The 26,308-nt window shown below is 44.8% G+C and overlaps 1 protein-coding gene across 10 annotated transcripts in view; it reads right to left on the bottom strand.

The window, feature by feature from the left end:
- Positions 1–26,308, bottom strand: part of ptpn20 (protein tyrosine phosphatase non-receptor type 20) — a 332,558-nt gene that overhangs the window by 250,335 nt on the left and 55,915 nt on the right. For all 10 annotated transcript variants that reach the window (XM_068020703.1, XM_068020704.1, XM_068020701.1 and 7 more), the window contains one exon: positions 21,731–21,891. In XM_068020703.1, coding sequence (XP_067876804.1) covers positions 21,731–21,891 — 161 coding nt within the window. The remainder of the gene's footprint in view (positions 1–21,730; positions 21,892–26,308) is intronic.

Raw genomic sequence — 26,308 nt, 5'->3', positions numbered from 1 at the left:
ATTTAGAAATCTGTCAATATCTACTTTAAACATACTCAATGACTGAGCTTCCAAGCCCTCTGGGGTAGAGAATTCCAAACATTCACAACTCTCTCAGTAAAGAAATTTTTCCTCATCTCTGTCCTAAGTGGCTTCCCCCTTATTTTGAAATTATGTCCCCTGGTTCTACACTCTCCAACCAGGAAAAACATCTTACTTGCATCTACCCTGTCCATCCCTTTAAGTATTTTGTAGGTTTCAATGAGGTCGCCTCTCATTCTTCAAAACTCCAGAGAATACAGGCCCAGTTTCCCCAATCTCTCTTCATAGGACAGTCCCACCATCCCAGGAACGAGTCTGGTGAACCTTCATTGCACTACCTCTATGGTAATAATATCCTTCCTAAGGTAAGGCACAATTCAACATGGTGGCTCCTCATCAGACCCCTTTCCTATCCTGAGTGGCGTGAAACAAGGCTGTGTTCTCGCACCCACACTTTTTGGGATTTTCTTCTCCCTGCTGCTTTCACATGCGTTCAAGTCCTCTGAAGAAGGAATTTTCCTCCACACAAGATCAGGGGGCAGGTTGTTCAACCTTGCCCGTCTAAGAGCGAAGTCCAAAGTACGGAAAGTCCTCATCAGGGAACTCCTCTTTGCTGACGATGCTGCTTTAACATCTCACACTGAAGAGTGCCTGCAGAGTCTCATCGAGAGGTTTGCGGCTGCCTGCAATGAATTTGGCCTAACCATCAGCCTCAAGAAAACGAGCATCATGGGGCAGGACGTCAGAAATGCTCCATCCATCAATATTGGCGACCACGCTCTGGAAGTGGTTCAAGAATTCACCTACCTAGGCTCAACTATCACCAGTAACCTGTCTCTAGATGCAGAAATCAACAAGCGCATGGGAAAGGCTTCTACTGCTATGTCCAGACTGGCCAAGAGAGTGTGGGAAAATGGCGCACTGACATGGAACACAAAAGTCCGAGTGTATCAAGCCTGTGTCCTCAGTACCTTGCTCTATGGCAGCGAGGCCTGGACAACGTACGCCAGCCAAGAACGACGTCTCAATTCATTCCATCTTCGCTGCCTCCGGAGAATACTTGGCATCAGGTGGCAGGACCGTATCTCCAACACAGAAGTCCTCGAGGCGGCCAACATCCCCAGCTTATACACACTACTGAGTCAGCGGCGCTTGAGATGGCTTGGCCATGTGAGCCGCATGGAAGATGGCAGGATCCCCAAAGACACATTGTACAGCGAGCTCGCCACTGGTATCAGACCCACCGGCCGTCCATGTCTCCGCTTTAAAGACGTCTGCAAACGTGACATGAAGTCCTGTGACATTGATCACAAGTCGTGGGAGTCAGTTGCCAGCGTTCGCTAGAGCTGGCGGGCAGCCATAAAAGCGGGGCTAAAGCGTGGTGAGTCGAAGAGACTTAGCAGTTGGCAGGAAAAAAGACAGAAGCGCAAGGAGAGAGCCAACTGTGTAACAGCTCCGACAAACAAATTTTTCTGCAGCACCTGTGGAAGAGCCTGTCACTCTAGAATTGGCCTTTATAGCCACTCCAGGCGCTGCTCCACACACCACTGACCACCTCCAGGTGCTTGCCCATTGTCTCTCGAGACAAGGAGGCCAAAGAAGAAAGAAGGTAAGGGACCAAAACTGCACACGGTACTCCAGGTACAGGGGAGGTGGTGGTGTAGTGGTATTGTCACTGGACTAGTAACCCAGAGACCCAGGGTATTGCTCTAGGGACATGGGTTCGAATCCCACCGCAGCTGAAGGTGGAATTTGAATTCAATTAACAAATCTGGAATTAAAAGCTAGTCTAATGATGGTCATGAAACCATTGTCGATTGTTGTAAAAACCCATCTAATTCACTCATGTCCTTTAGAGAATGAAATCTGCTGTCCTTACCTGGCCTGGCCTACATGTGACTCCAGACCCACAGCAATGTGGTTGACTCTTACATGCCCTCTGAAATGGCCTAACAAGCCACTCAGTTGTATCTAACCGCTACAAAGTCAATAAAAAGGAATGAAACCGATGGACCACCCGGCATCAATCTAGGCACCAGAAACGACAACAGCAAACCCAGCCCTGTCGACCCTGCAAAGTCCTCCTTACTAACATCTGGGGGCTTGTGCCAAAGTTGGGAGAGCTGTCAAGCAGCGTCTGACATAATCATACTCGCGGAATCATACCTTACATACAATGTCCCAGATACTGCCATCACCATCCCTGGTATGTCCTGTCACTGGCAGGATAGACCCAGCAGAAGTATCGGCACAGTGGTATACAGTAAGGAGACAGTTGCCCTGGGAGTCCTCAACATTGACTCCGGACCCCATGAAGTCTCATGGCATCAGGTCAAACATGGACATGGAAACCTCCTGCTGATTACCACCTACCGCCCTCCCTCAGCTGATGTCAGTACTCCTCCATGTTGAACACCACCTGGAGGAAGCACTGAGGGTGACAAGGGCACAGAATATACTCTGGGTGGGGGACTTCAATGTCCATCACCAAGAGTGGCTCCGTAGCACCACTACTGACTGAGTTGGCTGAGTCCTAAAGGACATAATTGCTAGACTGGGTCTGCGGCAGGTGATGAGGGAACCAAGAGGGGAAAAACATACTTGACCTCGTCCTCACCAATCTGCCTGTCGCAGATGCATCTGTCCTTGATAGTATTGGTAGGCGTGACCACAGCACAGTCCTTGTGGAGACTAAGTCTCACCTTCACATTGAGGATACCGTCCATCGTGTTGTGTGGCACTATCACCGTGCTAAATGGGACAGATTTCGAACAGATCTAGCAATGCAAACCTGGGCTCCATGAGGCGCTGTGGGCCATCAGCAGCAGCAGAATTGTACTCAACCACAATCTGTAACCTCATGGCCCAGCATATCCCCCACTCTACCATTACCATCAAGCCAGGAGACCAATCCTGGTTCAATGAAGAGTGCAGGAGGGCATGCCAGGAGCAGCACCAGGCATACCTCAAAATGAGGTGTCAACCTGGTGAAGCTACAACAGAGGATTACTTGCGTGCCAAACAGCGTAAGCAGCATGCAATAGACAGAGCTAAGCGATCCCATAACCAATGGATCAGATCTAAGCTCTGCAGTCCTGCCACATCCAGCCGTGAATGGCGGTGGACAAGTAAACAACAAACTGGAGGAGGTGTCTCCACAAATATCCCCATCCTCAATGATGGGGGAGCCGAGCACATCAGTGCAAAAGATAACGCTGAAGCATTTGCAACAATCTTCAGCCAGAAGTGCTGAGTTATCATCCATCTCGGCCTCCTCCTGAAATCCCCAGCAAGACAGATGCCAGACTTCAGCCAAACGACTGAAGGCACTGGATACTGCAAAGGTTTTGGGCCCTGACAATATTCCGGCAATAGTACTGAAGACCTGTGCTCCAGAACTTGCTGCACCCCTAGACAAGCTGTTCCAGTACAGCTACAGCACTGGCATCTACCCGGCAATGTGGAAAATTGCCCAGGTATGTCCTGTACACAAAAGGCAGGACAAGTCCAACCCGGCCAATTACCACCCCATCAGTCTACTCTCAATCATCAGTAAAGTGAGGGAAGGTGTCATCGACAGTGCCATCAAGCAGCACCTGCTCAGTGACGCTCAGATTGGGTTCCACCAAGGCCATTCAGCTCCTGACCTCATTACAGCCTTGGTTCAAATGTGGACAAAAGCGCTGAACTCAAAAGGTGAGGTGAGAGTGACTGCCCTTGACATCAAGGCAGCATTTGAATGAGTATGGCATCAAGGAGCCTGAGCAAAACTGGAGTCAATGGGAATCAGGGGGACAACTCTCCACTGGTTGGAGTCATACCTAGTGCAAAGGAAGATGGTTGTGGTTGTAGGAGGTCAATCATCTGAGTTCCAGGACATCACTGCAGGAGTTCCTCAGGGTAGTGTCCTCGGCCCAGCCATCTTCAGCTGCTTCATCAATGGCCTTCCATCAATCATAAGGTCAGAAATGGGGATGTTCGCTGATGATTGCACAATGTTCAGTACCATTCGCGGCCCCTCAGATACTGAAGCAGTCCGTGTAGAAATGCAGCAAGACCTGGACAATATCCAGGCTTTGGCTGATAAGTAGTAAGTAACATTCGTGCCACACAAGTGCCAGGCAATAACCATCTCCAGCAAGAGAGAATCTAACCATCTCCCCTTGACATTCAATGGCATTACCATCACTGAATACCCCACTATCAACATCCTAGGGGCTACCATTGACCAGAAACTGCACTCTAGTAGCCATATAAATAGCGTGGCTACAAGAGCAGGTCAGAGACTTGGAACCCTGTGGCGCGTAACTCACCCCCTGACTCCCCAAAGCCTGTCCACCATCTAGGCAGAAGTCAGGAGTGTGATGGAATACTCTCCACTTGCCCAGATGGGTGCAGCTCCGACAACACTCAAGAAGCTCGACACCATCCAGGACAAAGCAGCCCGCTTGATTGACACCCCATCCACAAACCCTCCACCACCACGCTCAGTGGCAGCAGTGTGTACCATCTACAAGATGCACTGCAGCAACGCACCAAGGCTCCTTAGACAGCACCTTTGAAACCCGCGACCTCTACCAATTAGAAGCACAAGGGCAGCAAATGCATGGTAACACCATCACCTGCAAGTTCCCCTCCAAGTCACACACCATCCTGACTTGGAACTATATCGCCATTCCTTCATTGGTCGCTGGGTCAAAATCCTGGAACTCCCTTCGTAACAGCACTGTGGGTATACCTACCTCACATGGACTACAGTGGTCCAAGAAGGCAGCTCACCATCAACTTCTCAAGGGCAATTAGGGAGCGACACCCACATCCCATGAATGAATGAAAAAAAAAGGTGCAATCTAACCAAGGTTCTATACAATTGAAGCAAGACTTCACTACTCCTGTACTCAAATCATCTTGTGGTAAAGGCTAACATACCACTGGCCTTCCTAATTGCTTGCTGCACATGTTAGCTTTCAGTGACTTATCGACGAAGACACCCAGGTCCCTTTGTACATCTATACTTTCTAATCTCTCACCATTTAAGAAATACTCTGCGCATCTATTCCTCCTACCAAAATGGATAACCTCACGTTTTTCCACATTATATTCCAACTGCCACGTTATTGCCCACTCACTAAGTCTCTCCAAATCCCCTTGAAGCTGCTTTGCATCTTCCTCACAACACACATTGCCACCTAGTTTTCTGTCATCTGCGAACTTGTAAATATTACATTTGGTCCACACATCCAAATCATTGATATATATTGTGAACAGCTGGGGCTCAGGTACTGATCCTTGCGGTACTTCACTAGTCACAGCCTGCCAACGCTAGAATGACCCAGTTATTCCTACTCCTTGTTTTCTGCCTGTTAACCAATCCTTAATCCATGCCAGTATATTACCTCCTATCACATGTGCTTTAATTTTGCTAACCAACCTCCTGTGGTGAACTTTATCAAAAGCCTTCTGAAAATCCAAGTATACCACGTCCACTGACTCCCCTTTATCAATTCTGTTAGTCACATCCTCAAAAAACTCCAACATGATTTCCCATTCATAAATCCATGTTGACTATGCCCATCAGATCATTATTATCCAAGTGTCCATTTATCACATCCTTTATAATAGATTCTAATATTTACCCTACTACTGATGTCAGGCTAACAGGTCTGTCATCCCTGTTTTCTCTCTCTCTCCATTCTTAAATAGTGGGGTGACATTTGCGACCTTCCAATCTGCAGGAACCATTCCAGAATCTATAGAATTTTGGAAGATGATCACCAATGCATCCACTATCTCCATAGCTACCTCTTTCAACACTCTGGGATGTAGAATATCAGGTCCTGGGGACTTATCAAGCTTCAGCCCCATCAATTTCTCCAATATAACCTTCTTACTGATACTAATTTCCTTCAATTCCTCATTCCCCCTAATCCCTTGGATCTCTAAGTCTGGGAGATTTCTTGTATCTTCCTCAGTGAAGACGGACACAAAGTAATCATTTAGCTTCTCTGCCATTTTTCTATTCCCCATTATAAATTCTCCTGAGTCTGCCTGTAATGGACCCACATTGTCTCAGCCAAACATTTCCTTTTCACGCACCTATAGAAGTTTTTACAGTCCTTTTTTATGTTTTTTGCTAGTTTACATACATATTCTATTCTCCCTTTCTTTATCAGTTTCTTGGTCCTCCTTTGCTGTATTCTAAAATCCTCCCAATCCTCAGGTTTACTACTATTTCTAGCAACTTTTTAGACCTTTTCTTTTAATCTTATACAATCCTTAACTTCTTTTGTTAGCCACGGTTGACTGCCTTTACTTTTGGGGTTTTTGTGCCTTGAAGGACTGTATCGTTGCTGTAAACTATATAATTCTTTGAAGACTATCCATTGTCTATGCACTGTCATATAGAGCACGGCTACCCGACCCGAACCCGACAGGAGCCGACGACATGTGTCGGGTTCGGGTTGCTCCTCCGGGTCCGGTATGAGGGCTCGGGTCGGGCCGGGCCAGGCCGGGTCAGACACACTCTATCACCACCTCCGGTACGTGGCTCCAATCTTAATGTACTTTCAAAACAACCTTTCAAGTCCAGTTACAGTTTTTGTTGCTTATCTGCACAAGCTTAAAAAGTGAAAAACGGAAGCTAGGTTAACTGAACATTCCGGTGGTCAGGTCTGGTTGAGTGTAGGAAAAAAATGAAAGGACTCAGGCCGGGTCGGGCTCGGGTCAGATATGGTTCTGTCAGGCTCGGGTTGGGTTTCATTTGCAGACCCGAGCAGGCCTTTACTGTCATACCTTTTCATGCATTTTCCCAATCCACCTCAGCCAATTTGCCCCTTATACCTTCATAATTTCCTTTGATCAAATTTAGCACCCTGGCTTCAGATTGAACTATCTCACTTTCAAACATAATGTAAAATTCTATCACATTTTGGTCACCAATCCCTAAAGGTTCTTTTACAACAAGATTATTAATTAGCCCTTTCTCATTACATAATACCAGATCTAAAATAACCTGTTTTCTAGTCGGTTGCTCAGCATACTGCTCTAGAAAACCATCCCTAACACAATCCAGAAACTTGTCCTCCACAGCATTATTGCTTATTACATTTACCCAGTCTATGTGCAGATTGAAGTCACTATGATTACTGTATTACCCACACTACATGCTTCTCTAATCTCCCAATTAATTCCATGCCCCACACTACCATGGCCATTGCTAAAGTGAAGAAACCTCCTGCTTATTTTTGACTCGCTATTGGACAAGCACATGTTTGTGTGGTCGAGAGCAGTGGTACAGAGTAGAACTGGGTTAAATAAAAATTAAAAAGTCTTGCATTGACATAGCGCCTGTCATGACCTCAGGGTGTTTTGAAGCAATTTACAGCCAGTGAAGTTAGTGCGGTCACTGTTGCAATGTAGCAAATGTATGCTTTCATCATCATGGAGAAGAGGAAAAGGAAGAAGCCAAAGATGGAACCTTGGACAAACCCATGTGACTGTGTAACGACAGGGCAAGACGTCATTGAAGGAAACTTGCTAACTGCAACAGGAAAGGCTTATAGTCTACCCCTCTTAATTCAAAGTCAGTTAACTGGATAACTGTCAGTCAAACAAAGTCAGTCAATTGGATAATTCAAATTTTTCTTGTAATTTGTCTTTACATTGATTTTCCATCATCATTTGTCAATTTGAAGTGCTAGATAGTTCGAAATTTATCCTGCAAAAAAGTACCTTGCATCATGAGGAGTGGACAGTCCCAGAGCTTTACTCCACTGTGAAGCACATTGTGGGCAACAGTGCCTTTAATGTGCTCTTGCTGATCTACTTGCATCCAGTGACATATGTAGCCTTCTCAAAGTGACATGACAGAGTCCTGTTAACTCATAGGCCAGAATTTTACGCCCCTTCCCCACCCCCCCACCCCCCCAGAAAGCGGGCTGGTGGTGGGTGGGTGGCCAAAAAAATTCAGTGGGATGTGGGGGGCTGTCTATTCCTGACGCATTCCCGCCTCCGCTGAAATTTTACGTGGGGCAGCAGTGAGGAAATGGCCTGTCCACCCCAGGCCTGTCAAGACCCTTAAGTGGCTAATTAACTGCCACTTAAGGGCCTCCTCCTGCCGCCATGGGTATTTTACCCACGTCGGCCGGACGGCAAAGGCCCCAAGACCCCACCTGGTAAAACTAGGCGGCCTTCTTGTGGGCTGATGGGGGACCCTCCTGATCGGGCACCCTGTGTCCCAAGGAGGGCCCTCCCCGAAGCCCCAACCGCCCCCCAACGCACAACACTCCCACCCCACCCCCACACCTAACTGACCACCCTTGCTTCGCTGGGGCCCAGTCAATTGTCCCTGGCGAGGCCCCGAAAACTTACCTGAGTTCCGGGGCCATCCTTCCTCATGCTTCCGATGACCGGGTGTAGTCCCAGCAGTGGCCACTGCTCCCAGTGGCGCTGCTGGGACTAAGAGCTGCTGGCCCGCTGATTGGCCGACAGCTCCATTAGGCGGCACTTCCTGCCTCAAGGATGTGAAAGTCCCACCCAAGACCAATTAAGGGCCTGAGGAGCAAAAATTCCTGACATGGCTCCCCAAGCCCGGCAGAGGAGGACTCGCCACCGAAACGTTCAGCCAATGGGCGGGGCCTCCCGCCCAACATAAAATTCTGGCCATAGTTTCTACAAGAGAAATTAAAATTATCTAGTCGCTTGAAGTAAACAATTTTAATAAAATGGCTGAGAAGCAGGTGTTTTTTTTGTGCATGATATCAATTCAAATGATCAAAAAACATGAATCAAACAACTTCTAATTAAGAGCAATTTATTTTACAGAATTCCTTCTGCAGTAAAATGGAAGATTCGACTCTTGAGAAAACTATCACACACCAGTCACCTATCACACTGAGTCATGCACAAATACATAGTAACTTATCAATATGTGATTAACATCAGTGCATTTATCCCTTTTCCCTGCCACTTCATTGTTACTCTACTTTCTTTTTGCATCTGATTCTTTGTCATTCTTTCCCAACCCATTATCCAGCTCTAAAACTATAACAAAAGTGAATCTACAGACACTCCCTTCGTGGGTCAAAGGTGCTCCACATTGTTCATTCACGGACCTTTCATGATTGAGGTGGATGACTTCCCTCAATGTGTACCAGGAATGCCACATCTGGAGATCTTCCTGCTGTGGAGGTAAAGATTGGCAGACAGATGCAAATGCCCTTTGGAGCAGTGATGGTTGTGGAATTGGCTTCATGGGCAAACTAGTATTTGTGGCTGTGTGCATGTAATATATATGTTTGTGTGTATTTATGGATTCATTTGTGTGATTGTGTCTATATGTGTAATGTAGGCTGACACTTAAAGATAGTGCTGAGGGAGGGCGTGCTGCATTGCGAGATGTGATGTTAAAATGAGGCCCCATCTGTCCTCCCAGTTGGATGTTAAAGTTTCCATGGCAATCTTTGAAAAAGAGCAAGGGAGTTCTTTCAATGTCCTAGCCACCATTTAACCCATGAATAACATCAGTAAAACATTTATGTCATTGCTGTTGCTTCAGCCTTGCTGGGTGCAAACTGACTGTGGACTAAGCCTGCATGACAACAGTGACCACACTTCAAATCTACTGCATTGACTATGAAGCACATTGAGAAATCCTGAGGTTGTGGAAGGTGCTATGTAAAGACAAGTTTGTTCTTTCTGTCTTATAGGAGGGTGCCTGCCGTTCATGGATTTAGACCACAATAAGGACACAGTGCCTTTCGAAGAGGAGTAGAAAAGAGAAAAAACCCGGTGGACAAAATTGTTAAAATAATAAATGAAACATCATCCGACCCATGTTAATCCAGGTGCTGGTTCACAGTATAGAAATAGTCATAATTTGGCATCAATTGCCACTGAATTTATAATACTTCTATTCTCTTACAATCTTTCATTCGTTCTAGATAACTTTTCAATTTTATTTCAATTTAGCTTCTTATTGTATATTTTCTTTCCGTACCCTTGCTCCTTCTTAAAATCTGAAACTCAATCACAAAAATGTACAGCATAAAAAGAGGCCATTCAGCCCAACATGCTTGTGCCAGCTCTTTAAAAGAGTGATCTAAAATTAACCCCACTCCCCCCTGTTCTTTCCCCACAGCTCTGCAATTTTCTTTCCTTTTCAAGTATTTATCCAATTCCCTTTTGGAAGTTATTATTGAATCTGTTTCTGCTGTCCTTTCAGGCAGTGCATTCCGCATCAGAACAGATCGCGGAGTAAAAACAGAATAGTCCTGTCAATCATTCCTTTTGAAGGAAATCTCAGCAATTTGTTTAGCCTGACCTTTTGCCTGTTTTCTACGCGTGGCAGGACACCTCCGGGCACATAACATTTTAACTTGTGGCTGAGGACAGTCCGTTCAAGAGTTAAGGCAGGCAGTTTGAGGCAGATAGACATATCTACCATAGTTGTTGAACACATCTGGGTTTCGGTACACGACAGCTAATCTGATGGATGGTGGTGTTTTAGATTTTGCCCACACTGTAGCTAAAGATAGCAGAGATTTTCAACAACTGCCTTCAATCCACTAAGATCGCCATTTTGATTGTACAGTGCTGGCTGGAAGATGTGTTTTAAGCCATTGAGTATGGTAGCATAGGGGTAGCTTTCCGATCGCTCACTCGCTCACTGGGAAAAGCTCTGTGTCTGCAATCTGAAGCATCACCCTTGTAGAGGGGCAAAATTAAGTTAAAGCAGAACAGAATAGAACGTAAATACACCTTCTGGTGTGGGACAGAGCCAATGGGGATCATTTTAACACACCTGACAGGAAACTGGCCAGATCAGGTGGACCACCAACTTTACACTCCGCCCGATGTTAAAACCCAATTCGGTGTAAAATCAGCGTTCTTATCAGTTTCCTGATGAACGATTTCGGTTAAAATTGCCCAAAATAGTCTCAGTTGGCTCCAGGTTTGATCTCTAACATGATCTAATTACAGAGGGGAAATGCTACAATTGGTTTTAGGATCACTCAGCTATAGAATGGAATAACGCCATCATGGTTCCCCACTTATGGGGCGGAATTTCAAAGCCGCTGTCGGGATTCCAGCGTCACATTCATTTCAGGGTCCCGACCCCACACAGTGGTGGCAATGCGCCTGCAATGCTGTTTTAATAGGAAATTCAATCTATTGGCCCAGAGTCATGTTTGGTGCCCAATTAGATGCGACAGGCACAGGCTGGAGGTGGGACACAGAGCAGTGGGCCCAATTTAAAGGGTGAGCAACAGCCATTGCTGTCGTTGCTGCTCGTATCCATTGAGGGAAGGAGAAGCTGAGCAGAGTAAAGTGCGTGGGCAGCCCCCCTGTATTTCTGGCCCCTCACTTGAGGTGCTGCTGCAGGCAGCACAGAGAAGCATCCTGTTCCCTGCCAGTGGCACAAGAACGCCTGCAAGGCTCACCAAGAGGGCAAGGCTGGAGGTGGCTCATGAGGTCAGCAGCAGAGTAGTGGTGAGGAGGAACTGGGTCCAGTGCAGGAAACGCTTCAATGACCTGCTTAGGTCTGGCAAGGGGAGTCCAAAGATAGACCCAGATGGCATGGCACCTGGTCAGCAGTCACCACGATCCTGAAGGCACATAGAGTTCTCCTGACCATGGGAGAGATGTGTGCATAGCATCACTAATGACCATTAAACATAGTTCATCACCCTAGCGCCAATGGAAAGTAGGTTATGGGGGAGACTGTTACATCTTAAGTGAATAAAAAGCTGCAAGTGGTGAGGGACATAGGCGTTGTTTTAATGACATCTTTCTTCACCTCACAGGCCAAACGCCAGGGAGAGCAAGAGGGCACATTTGGATGGTGAGGTGCCCCCACTCGCGTCCTTGATCTGGCTAGAGTGGCAAGCCACAGGGACATTGGAAACAGAGACAGGATGAAAAGATCTCAACATCTCCAGGTTCAGGAGATGCATGGATTGCTCCCTGTGCAATGAGCTGTCAATGCATAAACTGTCATCTCATTATTTTAAGCAGCAGAAGCATCTGTTGATTGTGCCGATTTCTTATGATCACCTTCTCTTACATCTTCCATAGGGCCAGCTCCAGAGGGAGAGGAGTTGACACACCCCCACCACCCCCCCACCCCACCCCCCACCCACCCCGCCAATATGTTCTGGAGGAGTCAGAAGAGGAAGAAACATCAGAGCCTGCAACGTCGCACCTTTCTTGCGCACCCTCCACCAGTGCAGACACATGCAACTCAGTGGGTCCTTGCACGATATTCAAAATGGTGGCACAGGGTGAAGCGCACCACACATCAGAGCAGGAGGATACGGGGAAGCAGAGTCACCTTTGGCCAGTCCTCCCCTGAGTGAGCTGGGCAGAGATTCAGAGCCTCAGGAAAACAGGTGGCTCTACCAGGAAAACCAGCGTGAGATGTGTGCCCACATGTCGGAGTTACCTGAGGCTCTGCAGAGGCGTGGGATGAGAATGGAGGAGTCCATTCATCTCACGTGCTCCTGAATATCTCAGTGCTTTGAGCTCCTCTATTGAGAGAGTGGCCAACCTCATGCAGAGCCATATGTGGCAGCACTCGGTGGATGCAGGAACAGTACACTGGCATGCACAGAATGCACGCTGTAATCAGTAGCATTGACCAGTCAGTGGGACAAATGATGCAAAGAAGCATGGAGTGGATGCCAGTTGCCACCAGCTGGTGGTTCCCTCTAGCGATCAACAGCAACATGAAAGAGTTGAGGTGGCAACAGATGGTGACGAGGGGGCCACCCCTCACAGGGCTCCAATATCAATCATCCGCCTCCATGGCCCTTCTAACCGAAGATGCATCTGTAGAGTCACACCCGGTGACAGAGGCTGCCCCTGCAGTGAGGCCACTGCAGCAGCCTTTGGAGGTGCCCCTTGGCACCTCCACAACAAGGCTGATCATCGTCGGCACCTCAGGTCCCAGACAGGCATTCTGTCTCCACCTCATCCTCAGCCATGAGGGGAGAAGCTTGTAGGAGTGGCTGTGAGCAGCCATCACGTCGGTAATATCACTTGTTGTACATGACATTAAACTGTATTGCAATAAAACACTGGGCATGTTGTTGCACTCGAGCAGATTTGTGTGTTTCCAGTTCATCGTGGTGAAAGACAGGAGAATGGAGAATGAGGGTTAGCAAAGCAAAGGAATAATTTGGGGAAGAGTGTGTCAGGTGGAAAATCTGGAGCCTTGCAGTGTTGCTGGCTTTTGCTCTTAACGGATGTTTGCTCTCACTCAGACGAAGGAGAATCTCCTCTCCAAATGTCCTGCAGATTGAGTATCCCTCAGATGAAACGTGGCTGGATCTGATTGGCCCTAGCATTCCTGCCACCCGCTCCACCTCCTGAGCCTACCACAGCGACATCCCTGCAACACAAGGGGACCATTCTCCAGCTCTCCTTCAGCCTCCTCCTCTTTCTCATCTTCCTCCTCCTCTTCTTCCTTATTCTCTTCCTCCTCTGAGGAGCTGTGCCATTCCAGTGCTTAACTCTCTTCAAGGTCGACACCTCTCTGGAGGGTGCAGCAGACCACCACAAAGCACAATACCCTTGAGAGAGTGTACTGGAGGGAGACAACCGACCAATCAAGGCAACTGAAACTCATCTTCATGAGGCCAATGGTCTGCTCAATGATGATCCTTATGCTTAGGTGGCAATGGCTGTCATGTCTCTCAGCCTTTGTAGCAGAGTTATGCACTGGAGTCATCAGCCAACTCCTCATGGAATAAGCCTTATCCGCTAACAGCTATCCACGGATTTGCGATGGCTCCATGAAAAGCTGCAGCAACTGCGATTGCCAAAGGATGAAGGCATCATGGTAGCTTCAAGAATAGCTTGCACACATCTGCAGAAAGCACTTGCTGTGGTCGCGTAGCAGCTGAACATTCTGGGAGTGGAATCCCTTCCTCTTGAGGAATTTCCCTGGCTGGTCAGATGGTGCCTCGATGGCCACATGGGTACAATCAATGATCCCCTGCAAGAGAGAGAATCTGTCGACAGAGGCAAATCGTACTGCCCTTTGTGATTGAGTGCCACCTGGAATTCAATGTAATCCCCTTCCCTCTTGAACAGAGCATCCGTTACCTCCATGATGCAATGATGTGTTGCTGCATGCGAGATGCCACCAAGGTCTGCTGATGATGCTTGGAAGGAACCGGTTGCAAAAAAATACAAAGCCACTGTGACCTTTACAGCCATGGGCAGGCCATGGTGATGAACACTCGAATGACCCTCAAGGAGGACGCACAAGTCAGCAACCATCTGCCTGGGCATATCCAGGTAGCTTCTCCTTTGGCGGTAGACCCTCTACTGAGGGTATCACTTTTGTTATCTTCCTGTCCCTCATTCTTGATCCCTGCACCCCTGTTGCCCAGAGTTCTTCCTCTGCTCCTGCAGAAGCTACCCTTCTTAGTCGATCCTATCTTGGAGTAACTTAATCCCATTTCCTGTTATGTCCTTCCAGCCTTTCAGTTAGAATGTGCAGTGTACTGTCTTCCTGAACCCTCCCCCCCCCCATGAACCCATGAGGTTTAATTGCAGAAGGATCCGTCCACCACTCCCAAAGCCATCCCTCTACAAAATTCCCTTATCACGAGTGAAGAGATGTGACAGATAATTCCCCTGACTCTATACGGCTGGTTTCCTGTAAATGAGGGCCTTCCCTGATCCTTCCCTGATCCTTTCCTCCTTAATGGTGCCTCTTGCTGCTGTCCTGTATTCTGATTTGCACCCCACTGTGCTTGCACCTCCTCCTCTTTGTCGTGGTTGAGACCCTGCATGGTCCCATGCATTATAAAGAAAATTCAAAACTGACCCTTAACGAGATGGCAACAAGCTCGTTCAGAGGCTTCAACAGCCATTTATCCATTCTGGGCAGGTTGCCTCTTGTCAGAGCCTTTTAAACTTTGAGTGTGTCGTTTTCTTGACAGGAAACCAGCACACCAACCCGGTTTTAAGTAGCTGCTCGCTCTGTTTCTGCCCTCTCATTTAAATAAAAATCCTGTTTATTGTGACCATCCAATGGCCCTTGCTGGAAAATGCAGGAGTGAGGAATTGTGTGAGGCCAGAATAGGGTTTTGTGCAGATGCCCTGCAACATTGATGATCTCAATCTCCATCTCGGCTCACCCATGAAACATGGGTGCAGTGCTAAAGGGGCTGGTGGTATCGACCGTGTTGACATCTACATAACAAGAGGGGAAGAAAACTGGGGGAACCAGAAGTTAAAGACTATTTGTTATAATAAGAGTGCTGTCCTCTCACCATATTTAATTGCCTATTAATCAATTATTAATATATGTCAATGCAGTTTGAGGTGGTTGTATATATTGTCAAGGTGTAGAATTCTATGCATATTGATGTGGGGATTACCATGAATAGCATGACAGAAACAAAGGGTTAACAATCCTTAAAGCTTCAAAGGGGAATGTGCCTCGTTGAGCCGCATTCATTAATTTATGGATTTAATTAGCACGTATAAATACAGTTGAGTCATAATAAATACATTTTTTATTTTCTAAATAAACGTTTTCTGTCTGGATCAAACTTCTGATTAAAATTGCAAATTTGCACATCACCACAGCGCATTGTGTGTTGCTATATCACAGCCCATTTTATCATTCATTCAGACATTCAATCCATGCACAGACAATAGGAAATACTGAACATAAGCAGATGTAGTAAGCCCTCATTATAAAAAGATGCCTGGGAGACTGCCAAATCCTCTGCTATAATGAGAGCTATTTTATGAGCAAGGTGCATTCATTTCAGCTTCTCAGTCCATTATACCAGCTCATTAGCCTGGGTGAAACTATTCTATTAATAAACATTTCCAGCAGCACTAAGAGGCTTGCAGTATGTAAGTCGAAACAGCAGATGGTCTTGCATTTATTTGTTGCCATTGGCAACACCTCTCCTTACCATGTGAGTACAATTTTTCCCGAAAGTGAAGAGCTGTCAATAAGGACTACCACCATTAAAATACATGCCCTTATAGTCTTTAGCACAAGCAAAAGCATTTGGCGCTGTGTTGATTCATTCCTTCAAAAAGGACCTGGATAGCTATTTAATTGGGATTGGGATGGTATAGACTGATATGATTAATATTCCATGATATATCATGGTTGCTGCACTATTTGGTCTGGCATTGTCTGGGGTTTGCAGCAACCTTTGTTGCCGAATGGGGACATCAGGTTGGATGAATATCGGGGAGTTTTGCTTGGTCACCTTTGATCAAGTGATACTTAATCAGCAATGTCTCTTCATAGATGAGGTTGAGCCCTCTGAAATGACCCAGCAAGCTACTTATTACAAAAACAATACTGATTACTATACCTTCTCATGGATAATAAATATGGTCTTGCCATTGTCCCAAGGACAAACTTTAAATGAGTAGATTAAGGTGCCTTGGGACATTTTTCAACTTTAAGGGTGTTGGATACATGTAAATTGTCACTGTTTTGGTTGTTGATGTTAAGGTCTGTTTCTTGGAGTAATTTACATATTTAGAGTGTGACGGAAAACCCACACGCCAAATGGAAAATATTAATTTTGCCTGAGACTTTTTACTGGACATTATTACAAATAACCTTTGAAAAGCAGAACAGACCATCTAAAGATGACCACACACAATTTGCATATGAGAAGCCAAAGGCTGGCTGGGAGACCGAGGTGATTGCTCAGTCTAGCCAGAACAATGGGGGTGCTCCCTGATTCAATTAACTAGAATGGTTTTGTCAACGTTGGTTATCAACAGCCATCGACACCCATTGATTTTGAAAGAGCCAAACTCCCTCCCCAACCACCAAATATGTTTGCAAAGCTTGAGAGAAGAACTTTGAATTTCAAAAAACCTTCCAGAAACAACTGTTTCAAACAGAGGTGGTCACATGACATCACTACCTGTGTAACTCTGAGGTTTTGTGAATTGTGCTTTTGAAAGAAATACAGTAACTGAACTCCAAGGAAGAAAGCACCTCTCTGTCTCTCCAGCAAAGTCCCAGGGAAGCTTCGGTGGCAGCTACTAAGCCTCAAGACTACAGATTCTTATAGGCAACAACCAGGGGACACGGATAAAGCCCCTCTCTTGCCTTCCAGAACCAGAGAAGCAAGCCCGAATTGTGCACGTGGCCCAGCGAGGACTGCAAGACTTTAAATTCAACTAACACTAAAACTCATTACAGACTTTACCTCAACCTTCCAACTCTTTTTGTTCCCCCTCTGTCTCTATTTGTGTGTCTGTGTGCCTGTCATATGAATGTGAGAATGGATGCATTGCATATTTAAGTAATTTTAACTGGTTTCGAGTGATAAGGTGAATAAACTTACATCTTGCTTGTTTAAACTCAAGAAAACCTGTCTGATTGTTTCATTTATAATTATATTCGAGGAACAGTGAGCAAGTGCTCACTGAGGTAGTAAGCTAAATCACTGTGTTCAAAGAATAAACCCTGGTGTGGTCAAACCAGAGAAGGGGCAAAAGGGGAACCTGAAACCCCTTCCTCACCTGGTCGTAACAAGGGGGAATTCCAAAATTCCATGCTTTCAAGGGACACCATCCTTGTATGGAACGTGGGTTGAATTAGGGTGACAAACAATGTAGCCTCAAAAGTCCAAATTTTATCAAAACTGGAAGTTCCTGCTTTTGGCCTACAGTCAATTAAAATAGTGCCTGAAATTCAATGACAGCTATGATTTTTATTTTATGTCATTAAGATACTTTACAACAAGAAAGCCTGCAAGGATTAGAATCTCTATGTGGGTAAGTTCACATGAATTGGTCAGTTTTGCCAGTAAACAAAACCTTGGAAGGGATTATTGTACCTAATATTTGTGATAATTCCTGATTTATTTCAATCTTTTAAACCTGCTAGACCAAATGTATTTATTTTGAGATTTACTGCAGTTACCACTTAATCAGAATTGGCCTTTTGACTGCCGGGAATATAGTAATAGGCTGGTCTCTGTAGCGGTCCGCTTCATGTTTAATTGTCCTCTGATTTCGTTTCAGGCTTGGTGTAAGTTTGTAGCATTTACTTGGCTGAACTACCACTAAATAAGTGAAAGCGCTATGCATTTAATTAGCGCACAACGAAGTTACTGTGGCGCAGTGGTTAGCACCGCAGCCTCACAGCTCCAGGGACCCGGGTTCGATTCCAGGTACTGCCTGTGTGGAGTCTGCAAGTTCTCCCTGTGTCTGCGTGGGTTTTCTCCGGGTGCTCCGGTTTCCTCCCACAAGCCAAAAGACTTGCAGGTTGATAGGTAAATTGGCCATTATAAATTGTCACTAGTATAGGTAGGTGGTAGGGAAATATAGGGATAGGTGGGGATGTTTGTTGGGAATATGGGATTAGTGTAGGATTAGTATAAAATGGGTGGTTGATGTTTGGCACAGACTCGGTGGGCCGAAGGGCCTGTTTCAGTGCTGTATCTCTAATCTAATCTAATCTAATCAAATTGTTTCCTCAGAAGATGCCTATACTGCATGGAAAGAGGTGGCATTACCCTGAGCTTCCAGAGGTGGCACCACTGAGTCAACAATATATCTGACTGGGACAGCCACCATTTTGTTTGGTCACAGCCAGGTGAAGTGCTGAAGCTTCCTGTGAAGGCCAGCAATATAGCTTCCCGGTCTGGATCATTCCCAGCTATTGCACATGGACTGCTGCTGCTGGTATGGTGAAATCTGCCCTGCATCGCCACTTGGGGCAGAATACCAAAGCAGCAAAAAGAGCCAGACTATTACAGAATTGCTTTGACTGGAACATGAACTATGCACTATTAATATCTGTATGGAATCTTCTGATCAGTTAGGACCTTTACAGGGTGTGGATCAATTCACTAAGGACCTTCAAATCCCAGTCCAGACACTTGAGTACAACATCTAGCTGACACAGCAGTGCAGTACTGAGGGAGTGCTGCACTTTCGAAGGTGCTGTCTTTCGGATGAATCATAAAGCGAGGCCCCGTCCTCCCACTCAGGTAGTCATATAAGATTCCACGGCACTGTTTCAAAGAAGAGAAGGGGGTTTCAACCCAGTGTCCTGTCTAATATTATCCCTCAACCAACATCACAGCAACAGACTATCTGGTCATTATCAGCTTGCTGTTTGTGGGATCTTGCTGTGCGCAAATTGGCTTCTGTGTTTCCTACATTACAACAGTGACTACACTTCAAAAGTACTTCATTGGCATTTTGGGACGTTCTGAGGTCATGAAAGGTGCTATATAAATGTAAGTCTTTCTTTTTCTTTCTAGAAAGAAGAGAAAAGGTTGTAATTGCTGAAAAACTAAAATAAAGTGCTGGAAATACACAGCAAGTCCATCTAAAAAGAGAACAGATCAGTTGATGTTTCAAGTGTAGAATAATGAAAACTGAAAGATGAACGAGTCGCTGAGAAGACCTGAGTCTCCAAGAGGAAGTTAATGTGTTCAGTGACCTTCCAAATGTTTATAGGAAAGGCACAAAGCTGGTAGATGATACAAAAGGTCATCTCAGTGAGGGGAACAAACATTAAAAGGAGAAGCAAAATGTGCAAATGGCTAAGGTGGTGAAAAGTCACAGGGAATAGTGAAAAATGGGCATATTGGAAAAATAAAAATAACAGCCTTCAGGTGGTGTGAAATAAAATAGAAACTTGCTGGAAATACACAGCAGATCCAATTGTCCTTAAAGGAACAGGCGCGGGCAAACATCAAGTGATTAGGATCTGGAATGCACTGCCTGAGAGTGTGGTGGAGGCAGATTCAATCAAGGCCTTCAAAAGAGAGCTGGATAATTATATGAAGGGAAAAAAATTTGCAGGGCTATGAGGAAAAGGCAGGGGAGTGGGACGAAGTGAGTTATTCTTGCTGAGAGCCAACACGGACAGGACCACTCGTTCTATCTGGGCATGGATTGCAGCTGGTCAGAACTGTGCTCTGACAAAGGGACTACATCCTAATCATTAATCCACTTCCCTTCCCTTAGACACCAACAGCTCCCCGACCCTCAAGCGAAAGAAAGAAACAAGGAAGGAACTTGCATTTCTCAAGTGCCATTTATATATAACCTCAGGGTGATCCAAAATGTTTTACAGCCAATGAAGTATTTTGAGGTGCAGCCATAGGAATTGCGAGACAAAAAGAGAGCAAGCTCCATCTACCATCTTGGTAGTCGCAGAGTACAACATTGAGGGAGTTGTTGACTAACCAAAGCAACCAATCTCTATCAATTAGTCTACAACTGGCCCAAACATGACATGTTGTAACAGAGGGAAACGTAGCAGCTAATAATATGTTTTTTTTAGTGAGGGTGGTTAAGGGATAAATATTTCAAGTCCACCAACATTAATATCCATCTGAAAGGACAGACAGGGTCCTGGGTTTAACACCTCGTCTGGAAAATGGCATCTCAGACAGTGCAGTGCTCCTTCAGTACTGCACTAAAGTGTCAGGCTAGATTATGTGCATAACTTCCTAAAGCTGGATCTGAACCTATAATCTAAAGACAAGAGTGCTACCACTGAACCAAGGCTGACAACCTGTTCCAGACTTGATGCTTTCTTGATAGGATTGGGTTTGGCTGTGATTTCCCCTCCCCATAATTTAAGAAAATAGAATCAATATTGCTATCAGTAATTTCATCCTTTATCATGTCTTGGTACTCTCAGATGCTCTCCAGACCTCACATTTGACCTCATTCTTGTTCAGTGACTTTGTATATTCTTCAATATTCCAATTAAAAATGTAAGTGGCTCTACCCTTTTGGTTTGAGACTAATACAGCAGCCTTTAGTCACTGAGTAAGCCCTGATAAGTACCGCCAGGTCCCCAAGTTACATTACGCACAGGCGTCCATATTATTTAGGAACATAGGAATAGCAGGAGTAGGCCATTTGGACTCTCAAGTCTGAACTGCCATTTAATTTGATCATAGCTGATCTGTATCATAACTCCATGAATTTTAAAAATTATTTAGAATTATTTACCCTAAATTTTATCTGAAATTTTTTTTAGGAGATTTAACAGAGCTGTTTAAAATTATGAAGGGTTTTGAAAGAGTTAATAAGGGGGAAACTGCAGCGGTAGAAGCGTCGATAACCAGAGAACACAGATTTAAGATGATTGGCTAAAGAACCAGAGGCGAGACAAAGAGAATTTTGTTTTACACAGCCAGTTGCTATGATCTGAAGTGAACTCCCTGGAAGCAGATTCAATAATAACTTTAAAAAGGAATTGAATAAATACTTGAAGGGGACAAAATGGCTGGGTTATGGGGAAAGGACAGGAGAGTGGGACTAATTGGATAGCTCTTTCAAAGGTCTGGTACAGACATGATGGGCCAAATGGCCTCTTTCTGTGTTGTATCATTCTAGAATTCTACGATTTAATAAAAGCAAAAATTGGAGTGCAATATAATCACCATGCTGCCCTCGAGATGGCATTATTAGTGGTACCACGTAGATGGCAATTTAATCAGCTGCACTGAGGGTAATTTCCCTGTCCTTTGCCACCTTCATCACAGTGGAGTATTCCTGCACAGTAGAGGATACAGGCAGTGCCTCTGTGGGCATAAACTAATTGAAATCAAACCTCACAATTTATAGGGTGCTATTTGCACTCACAATCTGTGGGCTATGAGTCCAGTACCATTACTAGCCTGAGGATGCTCTTTCCACGAATGACATCAAATAAAGGATTTCCACTCACCTTTTCTATCCCAAGCTGTGAGCTCGAGCCTCTCCCCTGGAGTATTTCTGGTGCAGTGAAGGTGTAAATGTTCCCATCTGAGGCATTGCTTCGAAAAGATAATCTGCCGCTAGCTGACAGCAGCACTGACCAGGGACAGATAATGTAACTGAAGGCAGTGTCTGTAAAGCAATGGAGAAAATGAAAATAGCAATGAAATCTCTTTAAATGAAGTTACATAACCTTGTAAATCAGTTAATGGGAGTACATCACCAGCAGGATCTCTCTGAACACGGAAACGCTGAGTTAAATAAACAAACAGAATTAAACTTTGATGGTGATGGGACAATTGTCACAGAACTGTTTCTTTTCCTTCTCCTCAGATTAAAAATAGTGTGTGTCTTTAAGACTCTGTTTGAAAACAGTGTGCCTTTAAGACTGAGCACAGGATGCCAGCTGCAACTGTCCCTAGGCCACAGCAGGAGAGAGCGGTCACATGGTATAATGTTTTGATTTGACTTGTGTGTAAAACGGGCAAAAACCAGTCTGGACCAATTAGTTTTGAGAGACTGTCCAGCGAGGTGTGCTACTGAAGAAGAGAGCTGTCTATTCTCTCTCAGCAGAAATTCTACAAAGAACTACAGGCTAAATTAATTGCCTAAGAAGAAAAAAAGCCTTTTTTTTGAAGAGATCATTTTGTATTGCTGAAGGTGGCAAAACTCCTTTTCTTTACTTCCAAGCCAGGAAGTATTTGCTTCATGATTGAATCTCTCTTGACTGATTGTGTTTGTTGGAATTCGAAGTAAAGTTTCGACTGAGATACTGTCAGCTTAAAATTCAAGTTGACCTATTGCTGTGCTCATCGTTGAAAGAACTGTTTGATGCCTGCTGCAGCCGAAGTGTTTTGAATGCCTATCAAGAACAGATGATTTCATCAAATCTGTGTGGTGACTTTGAGTAGCATTTGATTATTTCCACATTAGAATACCGCACCCATCGGGAATGTAACCCACAAAGACTTACTTATTTATTTATTCTTAAGAAACAGCTAATTTTTAAAAACACCACTTTTATAACAGGCTAACTACTGTTATTTTTGAGTGTATGTGTGTGAATGAGGGAGTTAGATTAAAATAAGAAGTCTTTAGACATAGGTTTATCTCAATCGTGTTTAAGATTTAGTTTTTTTAATAAATAGTTAATTTATTGTTGTCTAAGATTACCTGGTTTGGTTCATTTTATTCTGGGGTTTACTAGAGTGTTTACGTTGGCTGTTTTCCGGTTGGGTGGGAAAACTTTAATAATATGCTGAAACCTGTGGAGTGACGGGACTGTACTGACAGTGCATTGCTCCCACCACGGTCGTAATACTATTACAACATCACAATTCTATGCAAGTGTTACGATGTTAGCTATGGCTCAATGGTAAAACACTCTTCTCCCAAGAGATTAAAAATATCATGGGAGACAAATTAAACATTTGTTTTTGATGCTAATAATAGGTGAAGTAATGACTGCAGAGTGAAAAAGAAAGTCTTGCATTTACATAGCATCTGTCATGACCCCAGGGTGTCTCAAAGCGCTTTACAGCCAATCAAGTACTTCTGAATTGTAGTCACTGTTGTAATGTAGGAAATGCAGCAGCCAATCTGTGTACAGCAAGCTCCCACAATTAGTAATGTGATAATGATCCGATAATCTGATTTTAGTGATTTTGATTGAGGGATAAATATTGGACAGAACACTGGGAACTCCGCTGCTCCTCTTTAATAAAGTGCCATGGTATCGCTTACATCCACCTGAGTGCACAGTCAAAGCCTTGGTTTAACATCCGAAAGACGCCACCTTCAACAGTGCAGCACTCCCTCTGTGCTCAACTCCTGTAGTGGGCCTTGACAAAGGTGAGAGTGCTGCCAACTGAGCTGAAATGGTGGTGAGGTTGTTAAGTTTCAGTCGTGACTGTTTCTGTTGTTGGAAACTGGTAAATGATGACAGTATGGCAGAATGGAATGATCACAAGGTTGTACATGTTTTCATATTGAATAAATGCAAAGAAAAACACTCTCTCACCTCCGAGTTTAAACGGTTTATGTACGAGACACTTGAGCCCAAAATCCTGAGACTAAGTGCTATACAATGCTTGTGCTTTCTTTGGTAATTAAGGCCTAATATGGTTGGTCTTTTTGGAGACAAGGCCATGACAATTTTTACAGTTTCATTAAAAAAAAATTCAAAAGTCAAGCCTTTCGATTATAAAGTATTTCCGTACAGGTGATCCATTTGACCCTTTAAGGCTGGACCAGAGCGCAGTCTAATCCCAGTCTCCTGCTCACTCTGCAAACCCTTTAATATTGCTCTTCTCAAGAAACGACCAAATTTCTTTTCAAAAGAATTGATTTCTGGACTCTGCTTCAACACGGTTTGGTGCAGAGAATTCCACGTTCTAACCACCCTCTGTGTAAAGACCTCTTCTAACCTCTCTTACTTCTTGCTGTGATTTAAAATTTGTGCCTTGGCATTACCATCTTATTGATCAATGGAAACAATTCTTCTTTATTTACTTTGTAATCCTTAAATCCTCTAGCAATTCATCCCATAATCTTGCAAAGAAAAATCCCTAACCTCTGAAATATCTTCATAACTTCATCTCCTGGTACCTGGTAACACCAAAGTGAACCTGTACTGCATCTTGTCCATTACTTTTAAAGCCTTAATTTAGTTTAATGGGTGTGTTACTAAACCGTACAGATCGGAAAGGTCTGTTCCCAGTTGGGAAGCAGCACAGTTTCTGACACTTGACCTCATCAGCTCCAGGGGAGAACAGGCACCTACTCCTGAACACAGCTCACCGACGCCTGCTGGAAGTGCTCGTGCATGCGATTGGGTGAAGATAGGGTGGGGTTTGGGTGTGATGGCATCCAGAGTTTAACAGCTCTAGCATGCAGTATCTGGACTCACACATGAAGAATGTGAGGTAGCAGAGGGTAGTCAGTCACTATGCAGGCCCAGCATCAGACACCACGGTGGGGGAGGAGTCATTCTGACTTGGGGGGGATAGAGTAAAATGGGTGAAAGCAAATCGGAAGCCCATTTTACAATTCTCCTGAATTTAAGTTCCATTTACTTCAAAATCAGAGAGTTGTTAAATAGGCTGCTGATTTGCTATCGGCCGTTTTACACTATCTGACAAAGTTAATATAAATGGCAAGTAAGGAGTGAAAAAGAAGTTTTTAAAACTGAATTCACTGCCCTCACCTTTGCTATGACCAAGTTTGATGCTGTGAATCTTAGGCGGATGCTATATCTGTAATAAGAGCTGAGCCTAAACTGAACACTGACAAGCTCCTTCTCTCTGTCCTCTGTCACTCAAGCCACAGCCATTTAAAAATCAATTCATTAACTCTAGTTGCAGATGGCTGAGCCCTCGCCTTTGAACATTTAATTTACTTGTTTCCAACAGTGTGGTAACACAGTTGGCCGGGATGCTGATCTCTCTTTCTCTATCTCAGTCATCACCTAGCAGGGATCAAACAATCCATAGCAGCTGCTCTCCTTTGAAACTTGCCCTCAGCCCAGTGCTTCAAGCTGGCGAACTCCAAGAGTACACAGGCAGTGCAAATCACAATGCTGGGGGAGGGAACAAAGAAAGAACAAAAGACTTGCATTTATATAGCGCTTTTCACGACCACCAGATATCGCAAAGTGCTTTACAGCCAATGGAATACTTTTGAAGTGTAGTCACTGTTGTAGTGTAGGAAACGCGGCAGTCAATTTGTGCACAGCAAGCTCCCACAAACGCGATTGAAGGGTTAAATATGGACCAGGACAGTGGGGATAACTCCACTGGCTCGTCTTCGAAATAGTACCATGGGATCATTTCTGTCCACCTGAGACGACAGATGGGAGCCTCAGGATGGGACGGGATGATGAATGGAGAGAGGGGGGAAGGGTAGAAGAAGGGAAGGGGCAGTACCTTCCCAAGGCAAGGGTTCCAGACTATTGCTGGGACAATGTGCAGGAGGCTGTTATTCCTGCTGTTGCTACCATTAGACTGACACTTGGGAAAGAGGTGGAGAAAAAGACGTCATCAATTTTCAGTACTTTCAGAAAAAGAATTAGTTCCTACTATATTGTCCGCATACACTGGGAGCTCTTGTTTTGTGGTGGTGGTTGTATTTATAGAAGAAATTAAACATCATTAAAATGCTAATTTCTAAAGGTTTGGCACAGGCTTGGAGGGCCGAATGGCCTGTTCCTGTGCTGTACTGTTCTTCGTTTTGTTTTGTTGTTCCTTGTGCAAGGCATTTGAGTAACAGAACTTTGGACGAACTGAACTATATAGATGCTCGACAGATCAGAGTATTTAAAACCTTTCTTAATTTTCTCTCGCAAATGCAACCTCTGGCAAAATCTGGCAGCCACTTTTCTGGCACCGCAGGTTGTTTCCTTAGTGTTCATTTTTAGCTTTTTAGAAGTTTTTTTTTTCCCCCAGGGGCAGGTACAATCCTTGATGCAGCAAGGGCTTAATCAGTCCCATCACTGTAACTGAGGTTCTGAGAGAGGTAACTAACGGCAGGTTTTCAGTGTTGCAGACTCTGT

Source organism: Heterodontus francisci, chromosome 42, assembly GCF_036365525.1.
Source record: "Heterodontus francisci isolate sHetFra1 chromosome 42, sHetFra1.hap1, whole genome shotgun sequence".
NCBI classification, from domain to species: Eukaryota; Metazoa; Chordata; class Chondrichthyes; order Heterodontiformes; family Heterodontidae; genus Heterodontus; species Heterodontus francisci.
The sequence above is the reverse complement of the archived record's forward strand: the minus strand, read 5'-3'. Positions and strand labels throughout refer to the sequence as shown.